The 18685-nt window shown below is 46.2% G+C and overlaps 1 protein-coding gene across 4 annotated transcripts in view; it reads left to right on the top strand.

Annotated features, from left to right (window-relative positions):
- The window catches only part of ABCC3 (ATP binding cassette subfamily C member 3), an 83587-nt gene that overhangs the window by 19704 nt on the left and 45198 nt on the right, over positions 1-18685 (top strand). For 2 of the 4 annotated variants that reach the window (XM_072112758.1, XM_072112760.1), the window contains exon 1: positions 10585-10903. In XM_072112758.1, coding sequence (XP_071968859.1) covers positions 10856-10903 — 48 coding nt within the window. In that variant the 5' untranslated portion in view covers positions 10585-10855. Of the gene's footprint in view, positions 1-2955; positions 3054-10581; positions 10904-18685 lie in introns of those variants that run through there. The other 2 variants (XM_072112759.1, XR_011847864.1) reach the window with 2 other exon arrangements.

Genomic DNA, 18685 nt, shown 5'->3' on the forward strand with positions numbered 1-18685 from the left:
CCCAATCTGCTACCAATTTCCTGATGCTCCAGTACATCATCACATGGGCAGCTAGAGATTGTAGCAGGAAGGACAATGTGGTTACTATTCTCTACAAACCAGTGAGTGAGGCTGCAGAGTCGTCTTCTCCAGGATTAGCGAGTGTCCGCTCTATTGATGAATATGAATGACTCAGCACAAAGTATGAAACGTTTCCTCTCGGATATAAGTGAAGGTTCACCTTGGGTCACACGGAGTGTTGTCAAAGGAAGAAACTTTTCGCTGAGTGCATACTCACACTGGTGTGTGATAAAGGACCATACTGAGGTCACTACCTGGAAAGCTCGGCTACTCGAAATTGTGATGAGTAATGGTGATTGTGCCGTCCCAATATATCATGTACCAGGAATAAGAGGAGTCATTGTTACCAAAAGGCAATGAGATCTGTATAGTCTATACCAGGGGCAGGAGGATCATCCTGAGATCTGTATAGTCTATGCCAGAGGCAGGAGGAGCTCCCTGAGATCTGTATAATCTATGCCAGAGGCAGGAGGATCGCCCTGAGATCTGTATAGTCTATGCCAGAGGCAGGAGGAGCTCCCTGAGATCTGTATAATCTATGCCAGAGGCAGGAGGATCGCCCTGAGATCTGTATAGTCTATGCCAGGGGCAGGAGGACCGCCCTGAGATCTGTATAGTCTATGCCAGAGGCAGGAGGACCGCCCTGAGATCTGTATAATCTATGCCAGAGGCAGGAGGATCGCCCTGAGATCTGTATAGTCTATGCCAGGGGCAGGAGGATCGCCCTGAGATCTGTATAATCTATGCCAGAGGCAGGAGGATCGCCCTGAGATCTGTATAGTCTATGCCAGGGGCAGGAGGATCGCCCTGAGATCTGTATAGTCTATGCCAGGGGCCGGAGGATCGCCCTGAGATCTGTATAGTCTATGCCAGGGGCAGGAGGATCACCCTGAGATCTGTATAGTCTATGCCAGGGGCAGGAGGATCGCCCTGAGATCTGTATAGTCTATGCCAGGGGCAGGAGGATCACCCTGAGATCTGAATAGTCTATGCCAGGGGCAGGAGGATCGCCCTGAGATCTGTATAGTCTATGCCAGGGGCAGGAGGACCGCCCTGAGATCTGTATAATCTATGCCAGGGGCAGGAGGATCACCCTGAGATCTGTATAATCTATGCCAGGGGCAGAAGGATCGCCCTGAGATCTGTATAGTTTATGCCAGGGGCAGGAGGATCGCCCTGAGATCTGTATAGTCTATGCCAGGGGCAGGAGGATCGCCCTGAGATCTGTATAGTCTATGCCAGAGGCAGGAGGATCGCCCTGAGATCTGTATAGTCTATGCCAGGGGCAGGAGGATTGCCCTGAGATCTGTATAATCTATGCCAGAGGCAGGAGGATCACCCTGAGATCTGTATAGTCTATGCCAGAGGCAGGAGGATCACCCTGAGATCTGTATAATCTATGTCAGGGGCAGGAGGATCGCCCTGAGATCTGTATAGTCTATGCCAGAGGCAGAAGGATTGCCCTGAGATCTGTATAGTCTATGCCAGGGGCAGGAGGATCGCCCTGAGATCTGTATAGTCTATGCCAGGGGCAGGAGGACCGCCCTGAGATCTGTATAATCTATGCCAGGGGCAGGAGGATCACCCTGAGATCTGTATAATCTATGCCAGGGGCAGAAGGATCGCCCTGAGATCTGTATAGTTTATGCCAGGGGCAGGAGGATCGCCCTGAGATCTGTATAGTCTATGCCAGAGGCAGGAGGATCGCCCTGAGATCTGTATAGTCTATGCCAGAGGCAGGAGGATCGCCCTGAGATCTGTATAGTCTATGCCAGGGGCAGGAGGATCATCCTGAGATCTGTATAGTCTATGCCAGGGGCATATATACACTAGTGCAATCCACTACTAAACCCTACTAGAGTCCCAATCCTTCCCATCTATAGTCACTTCTATCCAATCTACAGTTCATTCCCTCCACTCTATCACTCCCGGTTCCAATTTAGAGTTCCCCTTATTTCCATCCAGAGTTCCCTTCTAGAGCTCCATCCTTGCCTTTTATAGTCTCCTCTATCCCATCTAAAGTTCCCTCCTCCCATCCTCTCATTCCCCTCCTTTCCAGAGTTCTAGAGTCCTCTACTTTCCATCTGGAGTCACTAGCTTCCCATCTAGAGGGCCATTCTATTCACTTAGAGTTCCCTGTATTATACTCAAATTTCCACCTTCCCTTACAAAGTTCAACTCCTTTTTCCTATCTGTAATCTGCATCCTATGTAGAGTACTTCCACTCCAGCTAGATGTTCCCTCCGACCCATCTACATCTCTCCCTTCTAAAGCCCCACCTCCCCTTTTCATCTACAGGCCCGACCTCCCCATCTAGATTTCCCACCTTTCTTTCCAGACTCCACTCTTTTACTTCTACATCCCATAGTTAGATGGTTGCTTTCTTCCCTTCTAGAGACCCTTCCTCCCATCTAGAATCTCCTCATTCCCATATATTGTTGCTTCTCTTACAGAGTTCTAGAGTCGTCTACTTCTCTTCTAGAGTCACTGCCTTCCTATCGAGTTTCATGCTACCCACCGAGAGTTCACTCTTTTCTTACTAGAGTTTCCACCTTCCCTTACGGAATTCAAGTCCCCCAATTCTGAATTCCCACTTCCCCTTACCAAGCTTACTCCCTTCCTTCTACAGCTTCATTTTTCTCTCTATAGTCCTCTTGTAACATAAATCTTAATTGCAATAATCTTACTTTACAGTCTTTAGTTAGTTTGGAAGATGGATATTAATGGGGCCTCCCTTATGCCCAATGTACCCTGACATTTGCCAAGGTTTGTCATGTGCAGATGCCCTTCCTGCCATAGGTTCTATACAAGCCCTGACCTTTCCCCTGATCCCAATGTATTATTTTTCATGCAGTATTGATGAATGTTTTTAGTTTTTTTGTATTCTCTCTACAGTCTCTCATCTCCAAACTAGAAAGAGTTGAAATGCTTTGGGTGCAAACAGTTACATCTTTCCTACTGGTGATCCTCCTATGAAGTATCCTGCAGTGGCTGTAAGTACACCTATATGGATTTCAGGGAGAGAATTGGTGCCGGCATCGGAAGGTGCAGGCCACCAGGTGAAGGTTATCCAGGGACCTCAGTAGACATGGGTGGGGAAGGACATTATTGACTTTCATTTATAGTTTCGAAATACTAGAGCCTATGCTGAGAGCTAAAAGAGCACCGGTATTTGTATTTATGGGACTGAAGAGCATGAAGCCACACCCCTGAGGATCCCAGCACTACCATCACACTCATTTCTGCAAATGACTGTGTCCAGTGCCGGGCTAATGGAGGGTGGAGTTTGACCCTTGGACTTCTATGAGATCTCCACTCCAATAGTCCTAGCATTATGTAGTGCTGCCCTGCACCTTTCCCAGAGGGAAGGGCCATTTTTTGTATAATAATATAATTTATAGAGCACCATTGATCCCATGGGGCTGTACAATCAGTTAAAGGTTCACATACATTACATTAAAGGAAATCCACTATCCGGATCATGGATTATAAACCAGTTACACTTTATGGTGAATGTCCCCTCTATCTGCTCTTCTTTTAACTTCTTATGTAACTTCCCTTACTGATTTTAAGTCTCCCAAAGCAGAATGTCCGACTTTCCCTTACAGAGTTTACTCTCTTCCTTCTACGCCTCCTTTTTGCTATCTATAGTCCTCTCGTAACATAAATTTGAATTGATTTCTACCACCAAGTCTTTCTCCTGTGGATTTTGCTCTGGGTTGCACACAGTTGAGTTAGCAAAAATAGAGCGTCGACCAGTTTTTACCTACTGCTTAGGGTAAGCTGGGCTATTGGGCTGGGCTATTGGGTAGGGGCAGATGGAAAGGGGGTTTAGCCTCAGGGCTCAAAGTAGCTGTCTGTTCTTTCTGTCCATCAAAGCCGTTCCCTCCCAGCATTGCACCTCTACATCCCATCTAGAGTGCCTTCTTTTCTTTTCAGAGTTTCTGCCTTCGAAAGTTCCCTCCATCCTATCTCCCTCCATCCATGCGTCCTATATGTGTAGAGGTGGATTCTATAAGGGAAAGACATCATGAAGTTCTACCAAATGTTTGGCTGCACCACGTCGTCCACAAGAATGGTGAGAGATGGAGAAAATTTGGACACCATTGGCGCCCCACATGTTTCAAGAAATAAACTGTTGAGTCAACATAAAGAAATGTTATGTTTTGGAAGGTTTCTGAATGTCTAAAATGGTGAATTGTTGTAAGGGTCAATCATAGTTACTGATAAATAGCGTTCCACTGCTACAATGGCTGAACAGCTTCCGATATGTGGGAACATCATCCAAGAACTTGTGTTTTAATTTCAATTACAAACAAAGAACAACAACAAAGCCTCCTTTACCTGCATAATAATAATCTTTATACAGTGCCATCATATTCCGTAGCATGACGGGCTACAAGATTTTTGTTCTTTTTTGAACAAAATACTCAGATTTTTATGATAATAGGGAGGCTCATTGGTTGTTTCATCATTCAAATTTACTTGGCTTTGGTCTTTTCAAATGCCGACTTCTTTAAGATCCTCTTGGGCAATAGCAACATATAAAGTGATGAGGTCCCGACCAATCAGTGTAGATAAATGGTCGATGAAGATGTCACTGATACTGAGACATCTGCTGTCCCATCTTCATAGGATGCATAGTGACACTCCAGAGTCTTCTACACAATGGAGGAGGATAAGCACAGAGATAATGAACACGTTACTGAGAAGACTGAGGAACCAAAAGAGAAGACAGGACCTCTGGAGGAACGCCTGTCAGATGGTGAGCAGGAATCGAGACGTCCTATCAGCTCTCCAGTGATCAGACAGTACAAAATAATCTCCTGTTTCCTCTGTGCTTTTCATCGCATGACTTAGTCAAGAGGCTTAATGCTGAAATAGCAACTCTGATACAAGTAACTGCCCCTCTCAGTCCTCTATTCATGTGCTCCGGCGCGTTTTACTTGGCTGGAAACCCACCGATCCCTATCAGTCCTATGTGACTATAGAGCTTAATGACTGGATTAGTTCTGGAACAGATCTCGCCCAGATAAGATAATACATCATGTGTCTGGCTACGACTCACTATTTCACTATGAAAACCCTTCTTTTTGTATATAATACAGAAGATAGAACAGGAAACAAAAATCAGCAACTTGTCCCAGATCACCCATAAAAATCAAAGAAGAAAACAGAGGCCAACGACGGAATTTCATCATGGTGGTTCGTCATGTATCCCAATTCTGTGTCCGGCCATCGTGTGCCTAAATGCATTCCCAACAACTTCTGGGCATGTCCCTGATAATATAGAGGATGATGTCCTGGGGGGGGGGGTCCTTCTTCCAAACAAGCTCCTGGACAGTCTATGACATCATCTCACCCACTGATTTATAATGTACCCAAAGTTCTCAACTGGATTCAGATCTGGAAAACATGATGACCATTCAATACTATCAATGCCTAATCCTCCGGGAGCTGCTGACATACCTAGCATTGTCCTGGAGAAAGAGGAACCCAAGATCTACTACATCGGCATAAGATCTGAAAATGGCTCCAAGGGTGTCAGTTATCTACCACCAGAAGCACCACTCGTCCTGACAGGTCATAAAGTCAAGATGACGCTTAGAAGAGCGTGAAAAGTAGTTGGATTCTTCAAGTTCTTCATGAAAATGGCTCCAAGGATGTCCGTTACCTACCACCAGACTCGCCACTAGTCCTCAGACACGTCATAAAGTCATATTTCAAAAACCACATACAGATGACGCTTAGAAGAGCGTGAAAAGTAGTAGGAGTCTTCAAGTTCTTCATGAAAATGGCTCCAAGGATGTCCGTTACCTACCACCAGACTCGCCACTAGTCCTCAGACACGTCATAAAGTCATATTTCAAAAACCACACACAGATGACGCTTAGAAGAGCGTGAAAAGTAGTAGGAGTCTTCAAGTTCTTCATGAAAATGGCTCCAAGGATGTCCGTTACCTACCACCAGACTCGCCACTAGTCCTCAGACACGTCATAAAGTCATATTTCAAAAACCACACACAGATGACGCTTAGAAGAGCGTGAAAAGTAGAAGAATTCTTTAAGTTTACGAGGATTTTGAAGAAATTTGCTATCTAGGAATCAAGATTGATGACATCTAGTTTTGGTAACTGACTGCCAGTAAAATGGATCAGTGTCTCCTACTTCAAACCCCTAATCTTGTATAAGTAGAGATGTCTGTCCCTCAGGGCCACAACTCATCAACAGTCCCAGCAAACCTCCTCCACTATGACCGGATATACAAGAAAAGTCTTCTCCATGTGAAAGTCCCGTCACTAATGATCTGCACTATAGTAGGCTTCAGAAAATTCTCCATCCCGGGATCGTGTGGAAAGTTGGTAATTGAGTTATACATTGAATTCTCCAGCGTCCATCTATATATATCTACAGAATCTATAGATGGATGTGACAGAAACTTCCGGTAAAGAAGACTAAATATAGGAATCCTGGAAACTCTCCTCTGTAGATGAATCTGGTCTGACGGCTCGTGAAGAAGTTTTGTATTGTCTGTATCTACATTATACACCTGGTCACAACATCTAACTACATACCTAAGAAGGCCACCACAAGATGGTAGCTTCAGCATAACACAAGGTCCCTGACCAGTACACGTCCACATAACCAAGATCGTCACTAAATCATATGCACTATGGAAATCTCTGTGGTTGGAAGGCTAAGTTTCTGCGTTGTCCCCGTTTTTTGTTACGGGATGATAACAGGCCAACGGCACCCACCTTAAACTCCTTCTCTCATATAAGTAGTAAGGTAGGTTCTTATCCTATGGTACCATGACCTATTGGAAGGCATCTCATAATGGACAGTTGCTTGTGGACCCTTTCTGCCACCAGACAAGTTTGGCTTTGGGCTGATACCTGAGGGACCTCAGTCTCTTCCAGTGGTTGCCTACACCAGAGAAGGTGACACCCCGGGAAAACCTGGACCACCATTATTGCAATTCTGTATCTCTTCTCTATAGGAGAACATCTGTGGAGAACGTTCTGTATGAACATTAGATAACTCGTCATACAAGGTAGGTAGATTCCCAGCAAGACCACCACAAGATGTCAGCTCCAACATCTCAGAAGGTTCCTGACCAGTACACGTCCACATAACCAAGATTGTCACAAAATCATATGCACTACGGAAATCTCTGGGGTTGGAAGGCTAAGTTTCTGCGTTGTCCCTGTTTTTTGTTACGGGATGGTAACAGGCCAACGGCACCCACCTTAAACTCCTTCTCTCATATAAGTAGTAAGGTAGGTCCTTATCCTATGGTACCATGACCTATTGGATGTCGTCTAATAATGGACAGTTGCTTGTGGACCCTTTCTGCCACCAGACACCAGTTTGACTTTGGTCTGATACCTGAGGGACCTCAGTCTCTTATAAACATCTTAAATTATTTCAGGTTGGATCACCAGGATGGCAGTAGCTGCGTACACCAGAGAAGGGGACACCCCGGCAGACCGGGACCACCATTATTACAATTCTGTATCTCTTCTATCTAGGAGAACATCTGAGGAGAACGTTCTGACCACCACAAGATGTAAGCTCCAACATCTCAGAAGGTTCCTGACCAGTTCATGTCTACAGAACAAAAAGTGTCTTGAAACCACAAATACATAGTGAGATGTATGTGGTTGGAGTAGTATTTACATGATCCTTCCGTTTCCTACGAGGGTTAAGACCCCGACCCCCCCCCCCCCCCCCGCCTTCCTCAGCAGCCTTTACATCACAGAAGAAGCCTCATGTCGTAGGATATGTATATAGTCTACTCAAAATATATTCTACAAAATATCATTAGGAATGACAAAGTTGTGCAATAACCACGACTATTCCACCATGACTCGGACTCCAAAGCGACCTTCACCATCTCCGCAGAACTGACCTTCAGAGAAGCTCCACAGACAGTCCAGGAATGTCCCTGACTCCGGGGAAGGTCGTGTATGTGAGATCTCACTGATGGGGGAAATATACTGTATTCAGAGGTCGCAAACACAACCCCACTCCATCCATACAACCAGGAGGAAACACCGAGTAACTGCAGCCAAAGAGAAACAGAAAGGAAGGAACTGGATTTCATCAGCTCCATTTCCCCTCCTGAATTTATAACGGATTTACAAAAAATACTGCCACAAAGCAGAACACACGAGAAATCACCCAGAAAATATACACAGGAAAAGAAAGCAATACTGTACAGAGATATGCAGCACACCGGTATATAATCATATATATATACAGCTGGTATAACCTGGGGATCTCCGGTATATAATCATATATATATACAGCTGGTATAACCTGGGGATCTCCTGTATATAATGATATATGTACAGCTGGTATAACCTGGGGATCTCCTGTATATAATGATATATGTACAGCCGGTATAACCTGCGGATCTCCTGTATATAATGATATATGTACAGCCGGTATAACCTGGGGATCTCCTGTATATAATGATATATGTACAGCCGGTATAACCTGGGGATCTCCTGTATATAATGATATATGTACAGCCGGTAAAACCTGGGAATCTCCTGTATATAATGGTATATGTACAGCCGGTATAACCTGGGGATCTCCTGTATATAATGATATATGTACAGCCGGTATAACCTGGGGATCCCCTGTATATAATGATATATGTACAGCCGGTATAACCTGGGGATCTCCTGTATATAATGATATATGTACAGCCGGTATAACCTGGGGATCTCCTGTATATAGTGATATATGTACAGCCGGTATAACCTGGGGATCTCCTGTATATAATGATATATGTACAGCCGGTATAACCTGGGGATCTCCTGTATATAATGATATATGTACAGCCGGTATAACCTGGGGATCTCCTGTATATAATGATATATGTACAGCCGGTATAACCTGGGGATCTCCTGTATATAATGATATATGTACAGCCGGTATAACCTGGGGATCTCCTGTATATAATGATATATGTACAGCCGGTATAACCTGGGGATCTCCTGTATATAATGATATATGTACAGCCGGTATAACCTGGGGATCTCCTGTATATAGTGATATATGTACAGCCGGTATAACCTGAGGATCTCCTGTATATAATGATATATGTACAGCCGGTATAACCTGGGGATCTCCTGTATATAATGATATATGTACAGCTGGTATAACCTGGGGATCTCCTGTATATAGTGATATATGTACAGCCGGTATAACCTGGGAATCTCCTGTATATAATGATATATGTACAGCCGGTATAACCTGGAGATCTCCTGTATATAATGATATATGTACAGCCGGTATAACCTGAGGATCTCCTGTATATAATGATATATGTACAGCCGGTATAACCTGGGGATCTCCTGTATATAATGATATATGTACAGCTGGTATAACCTGGGGATCTCCTGTATATAATGATATTTGTACAGCCGCTATAACCTGGGGATCTCCTGTATATAATAATGATATATGTACAGCCGCTATAACCTGGGGATCTCCTGTATATAATGATATATGTACAGCTGGTATAACCTGGGGATCTCCTGTATATAATGATATATGTACAGCCGCTATAACCTGGGGATCTCCTGTATATAATAATGATATATGTACAGCCGGTATAACCTGGGGATCTCCTGTATATAATGATATATGTACAGCTGGTATAACCTGGGGATCTCCTGTATATAATTATATATGTACTGCTGGTATAACCTGGGGATCTCCTGTATATAATGATATATGTACAGCCGGTATAACCTGGGGATCTCCTGTATATAGTGATATATGTACAGCCGGTATAACCTGGGGATCTCCTGTATATAATGATATATGTACAGCCGGTATAACCTGGGGATCTCCTGTATATAATGATATATGTACCGCTGGTATAACCTGGGCACCTCCTGTATATAATGATATATGTACAGCCGGTATAACCTGGGGATCTCCTGTATATAATGATATATGTACAGCCGCTATAACCTGGGGATCTCCTGTATATAATGATATATGTACAGCCGGTATAACCTGGGGATCTCCTGTATATAATGATATATGTACAGCCGGTATAACCTGGGGATCTCCTGTATATAGTGATATATGTACAGCCGGTATAACCTGGGGATCTCCTGTACATAATTATATAGGTTACACCTTTGTGTGATGTCTCTATATATCCTGTATATATATATGTATATAATAATATAATATAGAGTGAACCCCTTCATCTTTCCGCCATCTTTCTCCAGCTGTGTTATAATAAGTAAGTGCCTTCCAAACACAGATGAAATAAGTTTAACACTGTCACCATCTGCTGTATACAGTGTCCGCGTCTTACACCGAACATCTGCTCTCCCCGCAGATCCTCCACGATTTTACCTTACATTAACTTGTCCTGTTACATATTTAGAGAGACAGGCGGAGAGGAAGCCGGGTGTGGGGAAGCGGTCACATCACGGAGGGTGGAGCACCGACAAATTCACTGGGAGAGGAGGAGGAGGTAGATGATGAGGAGGAGGAGGAGATGGAGGCAGAGGAGGGGGGGCGGTTGTAAAAAAGCAGGAAATACTTCCAGATATCGCACCCTCTGCACATATAACAATCCATGCAACATAAAAAGCAGAAGTCTGGAGCCCTCCCTGTACACCCGGAGGCTCGGAGCACTCGTCACACTGCATCGCCCGTCCTCGGAGCAGTGGATGTGATCCTCTGACACCGGGCACACTCCGCGCCGCTCTATGTAGATCACCGGCGGCTGCGCTTCTCCTACAAACCCCCCCAACAACATGGACACATTCTGCGGAACCGACCAAAAACGGGGCTCCAAGTTTTGGGTAAGAATTTATCAGCATTTTTTTTGGGATATCCAGAATTCTTCTTAATGAGTTGTTCTTGAGATATGAATGAAACGTTCTGGTTTTTCGTGAGGTTTATTTCTGGTTTATTAGACGTTGTGATTGTTTTGGGTGGTGTTTAGTGTCTTGTCCTGTTTAGTTTTGGTGCAGCATCTGGAGCTGAAAGGGTTTTTTCATAAGATACAGAGAGAAAAGTTAGATAATTTTATCTATTATAATTGTACATCTTATCTACGAGCATGTATACAACATTTCCTAGAAAATAAGGTGAGGAAGGGTAGCGCACGCCTGGAGCTGGACCACAGGACCTCTACCACCCCAGCTCCATGTCCTCCACACTTGTTACGTAGACTTTTGGAGACCTACCTCTTTATGTAGCTGTACACATGTAAAGACTGATGAGACTTGGCTAGGCATTAGTCTGCTGCAGAGGTGACCTACTATTAGGGGGTTCTCCACTCATGGTGTGGGGTACTTCACTTGGTGGGGGGTACATGTCCCAGAATCATCCACATGGACAGTCTCCTGCAGGAGATGGCCCAGAGCATCACCGTGCCTCCATCGTTGTCCTCTTCCCACCCTGGTGCCAACTCTTCCCCAGGTAAAGGACCCACCACACATGACGACATCAGACTGAGGAACTCTATGCTTCAGTATGGTCCTTAGGCATCCCGGCAGATTGGGGACTACAATGCCTTATGCTAAATGTGTAACCCCCCAAAAGTGTAGATGTAGGAAAATCTGGCACCACATGAACCTGACCTTGACTCCCTCACCCATCACTGGTGGTACGTGACACGTTACACCGACCCTATAGGTGGCTTTTCTTGCTCCTCTGTGGGTGCAGGCTGTGTTGTAGAGACGAGTCCCTGTGGTTAGAGGATGTCACTGACTCATCGTGTACAAGTCCCTGGTGGGTTATGTTGTGGGTTTTACTACACGCAATGCTCCACGTCACTGAGCTCCATGGACTGAGCGATAGATGAGGAACGTGTGACTGTTATCAGTGTAGTGTCATTATTATATATTATATGTGTGTTATATACTGGCCATATTCATACTATATATATATACTATATATATATATATATATACTATATATATATATATATATATATATATATATATATATATACATATATATATACTGTATATACACAGTGGGTAACATAAGGATTTGAGCATCTCACAATTTTTATAAGGTTTTCCTTGGAGAAGATTTTTCGGAGGTCACTTCGTCCCTGAGAGACAGAATCTAAAAAAATATCTGGAAATAACATTGTATGATATAAAATATGAACTTGAATTTAATTACATGAAATAAATATTTGATCACTGCCCAACCAGCAAGAATTCTGCCACTCAGACCGGTTAGTTGCTCTTCTGAGACAATTCTGAGAAAGGTCAAGAATCAGCTCGGAACTAAACGGTTGGACCTGGTCAAAGATCTGAAGAGAACTGGGACCACTGTCTCACTACAACGTTAGGGATTATATCCTGCAGGACATACAAGGTCCTCCGGGTCACACCAGCAAATGCAGGTCCAATGACCATCTGGATGATCCAAAGGACGTCGGGGAGAAGATCATGTGGTCCAACATAGAACTTTTCAGTAGCAATTGTACTCGCCTTGTCTAGGAAGATGATGATACAATGAAACAATCTGAAGAACACGTCCCAACCATAAGGCCGGGATGGGCTGGCATCATACTTTGGGGAGCATTTCTTCAAAGGGGAAAGGACAACTGCACCATATTGAAGGGAGGATGGACCGGACCATGTATCACCAGATTTTGGCCATCAACCTCCTTCCCTCAATAAGAGCATTGAAGATGGCTTGTGGCCCGTTCTTCCAGTATGAAGATAGGCCTTGGCCGGTCCTCCAGTATGAAGTTGGGTTATGACTAGGGTCCTCCAGCATGACGATGGGTTATGAATAGGGTCCTCCAGCATGAAGATGGGTTATGACTAGGGTCCTCCAGCATGAAGATGGGTTATGACTAGGGTCTATCAGCTTGGAGATGGGTTATGACTAGGGTCTATCAGCATGGAGATGGGTTATGACTAGGGTCCTCCAGCATGAAGATGGGTTATGACCAGGGTCTATCAGCATGGAGATGGGTTATGACTAGGGTCTATCAGCATGGAGATGGGTTATGACTAGGGTCTATCAGCATGGAGATGGGTTATGACTAGGGTCTATCAGCATGGAGATGGGTTATGACTAGGGTCCTCCAGCATAAAGATGGGTTATGAAGATGGGTCAACCAGCATGAAGATGGGTTATGACTAGGGTCCTCCAGCATGAAGACGGGTTATGACTAGGGTCCTCCAGCATGAAGACGGGTTATGACTAGGGTCCTCCAGCATGAAGACGGGTTATGACTAGGGTCTATCAGCATGAAGATGGGTTATGACTAGGGTCTATCAGCATGAAGATGGGTTATGACTAGGGTCTATCAGCATGGAGATGGGTCACGGCTGAGTCTTTCAATATGAAGATGGTTGGTGGCTAGGTCTTCCAGCATTTAGATGGGTCGTGAAAATGACCTGACAATAACCTGAAACACTCAGCCAGGGCACCTAAGGAGATCCTTTATAAGAAGCCTTTGAAAGTCTCCAGTCTCTAGACCTGAATCCAATCCAAAATCTCTAGAGGTGCAGACCTGTTAACCAGCAACAGCCTCAAAACTGGATTGTAGACGTCCCAACATCTGGAACCGCAAATAAAGTGAAATGGACCAAATTTCATGCTCTGCTATTCTATGATATCAAATACTGGATTTTCATGTCTCTCAGGAGTAAAATGACCTCCGATAAATCTTACAGACCTCTCCATTCTCTGTAGGTGGGAAAACTTGTAAAATCTTCAATACGTATAAGAGATCTTCAAATATCTTCAATATGTATATGTGAACTACACATTTCATTCCCCTGTATTGTGTAACAAGATCCCGCTCCTCAGGCTAAGCAGATCCCTGGTCACAATGTCTGACAGCTGCACGTAAAGCTCTGGAGACATCTTGGCTTCATACTGACAAGGTGCAGCCGAGGACACGGCCGCTCCATGTGTGTGATATGAGGAGACCGGCCGCTAACAAACGCTTCCTACCCACCGGGTCACCTTCAAGGTCTCTGTTGGTGTTGGCTGGTTGTTGCTCACTCAAATACTGGTACAATACAAGTTCATCCAGAGTCTTATAGTCCAGAAATGATCAGGGAGCTCCTAGATTAAGAATCTGGAGAAACTTCCCCCCATAAGAGGCGCAGAGAACCCCACTTTACACATGGCTTATAACCCTGGCTGAGAATGTTATGTATGTATGAGGGTATTTATCTAGTTATCGCTGGAATTTCTATCATCTATGTTGTAACAAGAACATTCCAGAAGCCATCTCCCTTATCTACTGTACATTTACTGAGCCGCTCTGAGGATCCTTCCATTATTGCATCTTGTATGTAGTATCGGGGCCTCTAGAGGATCTGGTGTTGGGGCCTCAAATGATGTCGCCTTATTGCTAGGACCTCTAGTGATGGGGCTTCTAGTACCAGGACCTCTAGTGATGAGGCTTCTGGTACCAGGACCTCTAGTGATGAGGCCTCTAGTACCAGGACCTCTAGTGATGAGGCTTCTGGTACCAGGACCTCTAGTGATGAGGCTTCTAGTACCGGGACCTCTAGTGATGGGGCTTCTAGTACCAGGACCTCTAGTGATGGGGCTTCTAGTACTAGGACCTCTAGTGATGGGGCTTCTAGTACCAGGACCTCTAGTGATGAGGCCTCTAGTACCAGGACCTCTAGTGATGGGGCCTTTAGTACCAGGACCTCTAGGGATGAGGCTTCTGGTAACAGGACCTCTAGTGATGGAGCTTCTAGTACCAGGACCTCTAGTGATGGGCCCTCTAGTACCACGACCTCTAGTGATGGGGCCTTTAGTACCAGGACCTCTAGTGATGGGGCCTCTAGTACCAGGACCTCTAGTGATGGGGCTTGTAGTACCAGGACCTCTAGTGATGGTGCTTCTAGTACCAGGACCTCTAGTGATGGGGCCTTTAGTACCAGGACCTCTAGGGATGAGGCTTCTGGTAACAGGACCTCTAGTGATGGAGCTTCTAGTACCAGGACCTCTAGTGATGGGCCATCTAGTACCAGGACCTCTAGTGATGGGGCCTTTAGTACCAGGACCTCTAGTGATGGGGCCTCTAGTACCAGGACCTCTAGTGATGGGGCTTGTAGTACCAGGACCTCCAGTGATGGTGCTTCTAGTACCAGGACCTCTAGTGATGAGGCCTCTAGTACCAGGACCTCTAGTGATGGGTCCTCTAGTACCAGGACCTCTAGTGATGAGTCCTCTAGTACCAGGACCTCTAGTGATGGGGCTTCTAGTACCAGGACCTCCAATGATGAGGCTTCTAGTACCAGGACCTCTAGTAATTGGGCCTTTAGTACCAGGTCCTCTAGGGATGAGGCTTCTTATACCAGGACCTCTAGTGATGGGGCCTCTAGTACCAGGACCTCTAGTGATGGGGCTTCTAGTACCAGGACCTCTAGTGATGGGGCCTCTAGTACCAGGACCTCTAGTGATGGGGCTTCTAGTACCAGGGCCTCTAGAGATGGGGCTTCTAGTACCAGAAGCTCCAATGATGAGGCTTCTGGTACCAGGACCTCTATTGATGAGGCTTCTACTACCAGGACCTCTAGTGATGGGGCCTTTAGTACCAGGAACTCTAATGATGAGGCTTCTGGTACCAGGACCTCTACTGATGAGGCCTCTAGTACCAGAACCTCTAGTGATGGGGCCTCTATTACCAGGACCTCTAGTGATGGGGCCCCTAGTACTAGGACCTCTAGTGATGGGGCATCTAGTACCGGGACCTCTAGTGATGGGGCCTCTAGTTCCAGGATCTCTAGTGTTGAGGACTCTAGTACCAGGACCTCTAGTGATGGGGCTTCTAGTACCAGGACCTCTAGTGGTGGTGCTTCTAGTACCAGGACCTCTAGTGATGGGTCCTCTAGTACCAGGACCTCTAGTGATGAGGCTTCTAGTACCAGGACCTCTAGTGATTGGGCCTTTAGTACCAGGACCTCTAGTGATGAGGCTTCTGGTACCAGGACCTCTAGTGATGAGGCTTCTGGTACCAGGACCTCTAGTGATGAGGCTTCTGGTACCAGGACCTCTAGTGATTGGGCCTTTAGTACCAGGACCTCTAGAGATGGGGCCTCTAGGACCAGGACCTCTAGTGATGGGGCTTCTAGTACCTGAACTTCTAGTGATGAGGCTTCCAGTACCAGGACCTCTAGTGATTGGGCCTTTAGTACCAGGACCTCTAGAGATGGGGCCTCTAGTACCAGGACCTCTAGTGATGGGGCTTCTAGTACCAGAACCTCTAATGATGAGGCTTCTGGTACCACGACCTCTATTGATGAGGCTTCTAATACCAGGACCTCTAGTGATTGGGCCTTTAGTACCAGGACATCTAATGATGAGGCTTCTGGTACCAGGATCTCTACTGATGAGGCCTTTAATACCAGGACCTCTAGTGATGGGACCTCTATTACCAGGAACTCTAGTGATGGGGCCTCTAGTACCAGGACCTCTAGTGATGGGGCTTCTAGTACCAGGACCTCTAGTGATGGGGCCTCTAGTTCCAGGATCTCTAGTGATGGGTCCTCTAGTACCAGGACCTCTAGTGATGAGACTTCTGGTACAAAGGACCTCTAGTGTTGAGGCCTCTAGTACCAGGACCTCTAGTGATGGGTCCTCTAGTACCAGGACCTCTAGTGATGAGACTTCTGGTACAAAGGACCTCTAGTGTTGAGGCCTCTAGTACCAGGACCTCTAGTGATGGGGCCTCTAGTACCAGGACCTCTACTGATGGGTCCTCTAGTACCAGGACCTCTAGTGATGAGTCCTCTAGTACCAGGACCTCTAGTGATGGGGCTTCTAGTACCAGGACCTCCAATGATGAGGCTTCTAGTACCAGGACCTCTAGTAATTGGGCCTTTAGTACCAGGTCCTCTAGGGATGAGGCTTCTTATACCAGGACCTCTAGTGATGGGGCCTCTAGTACCAGGACCTCTAGTGATGGGGCTTCTAGTACCAGGACCTCTAGTGATGGGGCCTCTAGTACCAGGACCTCTAGTGATGGGGCTTCTAGTACCAGGGCCTCTAGAGATGGGGCTTCTAGTACCAGAAGCTCCAATGATGAGGCTTCTGGTACCAGGACCTCTATTGATGAGGCTTCTACTACCAGGACCTCTAGTGATGGGGCCTTTAGTACCAGGAACTCTAATGATGAGGCTTCTGGTACCAGGACCTCTACTGATGAGGCCTCTAGTACCAGAACCTCTAGTGATGGGGCCTCTATTACCAGGACCTCTAGTGATGGGGCCCCTAGTACTAGGACCTCTAGTGATGGGGCATCTAGTACCGGGACCTCTAGTGATGGGGCCTCTAGTTCCAGGATCTCTAGTGTTGAGGACTCTAGTACCAGGACCTCTAGTGATGGGGCTTCTAGTACCAGGACCTCTAGTGATGGTGCTTCTAGTACCAGGACCTCTAGTGATGGGTCCTCTAGTACCAGGACCTCTAGTGATGAGGCTTCTAGTACCAGGACCTCTAGTGATTGGGCCTTTAGTACCAGGACCTCTAGTGATGAGGCTTCTGGTACCAGGACCTCTAGTGATGAGGCTTCTGGTACCAGGACCTCTAGTGATGAGGCTTCTGGTACCAGGACCTCTAGTGATTGGGCCTTTAGTACCAGGACCTCTAGAGATGGGGCCTCTAGGACCAGGACCTCTAGTGATGGGGCTTCTAGTACCTGAACTTCTAGTGATGAGGCTTCCAGTACCAGGACCTCTAGTGATTGGGCCTTTAGTACCAGGACCTCTAGAGATGGGGCCTCTAGTACCAGGACCTCTAGTGATGGGGCTTCTAGTACCAGAACCTCTAATGATGAGGCTTCTGGTACCACGACCTCTATTGATGAGGCTTCTAATACCAGGACCTCTAGTGGTTGGGCCTTTAGTACCAGGACATCTAATGATGAGGCTTCTGGTACCAGGATCTCTACTGATGAGGCCTTTAATACCAGGACCTCTAGTGATGGGACCTCTATTACCAGGAACTCTAGTGATGGGGCCTCTAGTACCAGGACCTCTAGTGATGGGGCTTCTAGTACCAGGACCTCTAGTGATGGGGCCTCTAGTTCCAGGATCTCTAGTGATGGGTCCTCTAGTACCAGGACCTCTAGTGATGAGACTTCTGGTACAAAGGACCTCTAGTGTTGAGGCCTCTAGTACCAGGACCTCTAGTGATGGGTCCTCTAGTACCAGGACCTCTAGTGATGAGACTTCTGGTACAAAGGACCTCTAGTGTTGAGGCCTCTAGTACCAGGACCTCTAGTGATGGGGCCTCTAGTACCAGGACCTCTAGTACCATGACCTTTAGTGATGGGGCTTCTAGTACCAGGACCTCTAGTGATGGTGCTTCTAGTACCAGGACCTATAGTGATGGGGCTTCTAGTACCAGGACCTCTAGTGATGGGGCTTCTAGTACCAGGACCTCTAATGATGAGGCTTCTACTACAAGGACTTCTAGTGATGGGGCTTGTAGTACCAGGACCTCTAGTGATGGGGCCTCTAGTACCAGGACCTCTAGTGATGGGGCCTCTAGTACCAGGACCTCTAGTGATGGGGCTTCTAGTACCAGGACCTCTAGTGATGGTGCTTCTAGTACCAGGACCTCTAGTGATGGGTCCT

The sequence above is a fragment of the Engystomops pustulosus genome, chromosome 6 (genome assembly GCF_040894005.1).
Source record: "Engystomops pustulosus chromosome 6, aEngPut4.maternal, whole genome shotgun sequence".
In the NCBI taxonomy this organism is placed as follows: domain Eukaryota; kingdom Metazoa; phylum Chordata; class Amphibia; order Anura; family Leptodactylidae; genus Engystomops; species Engystomops pustulosus.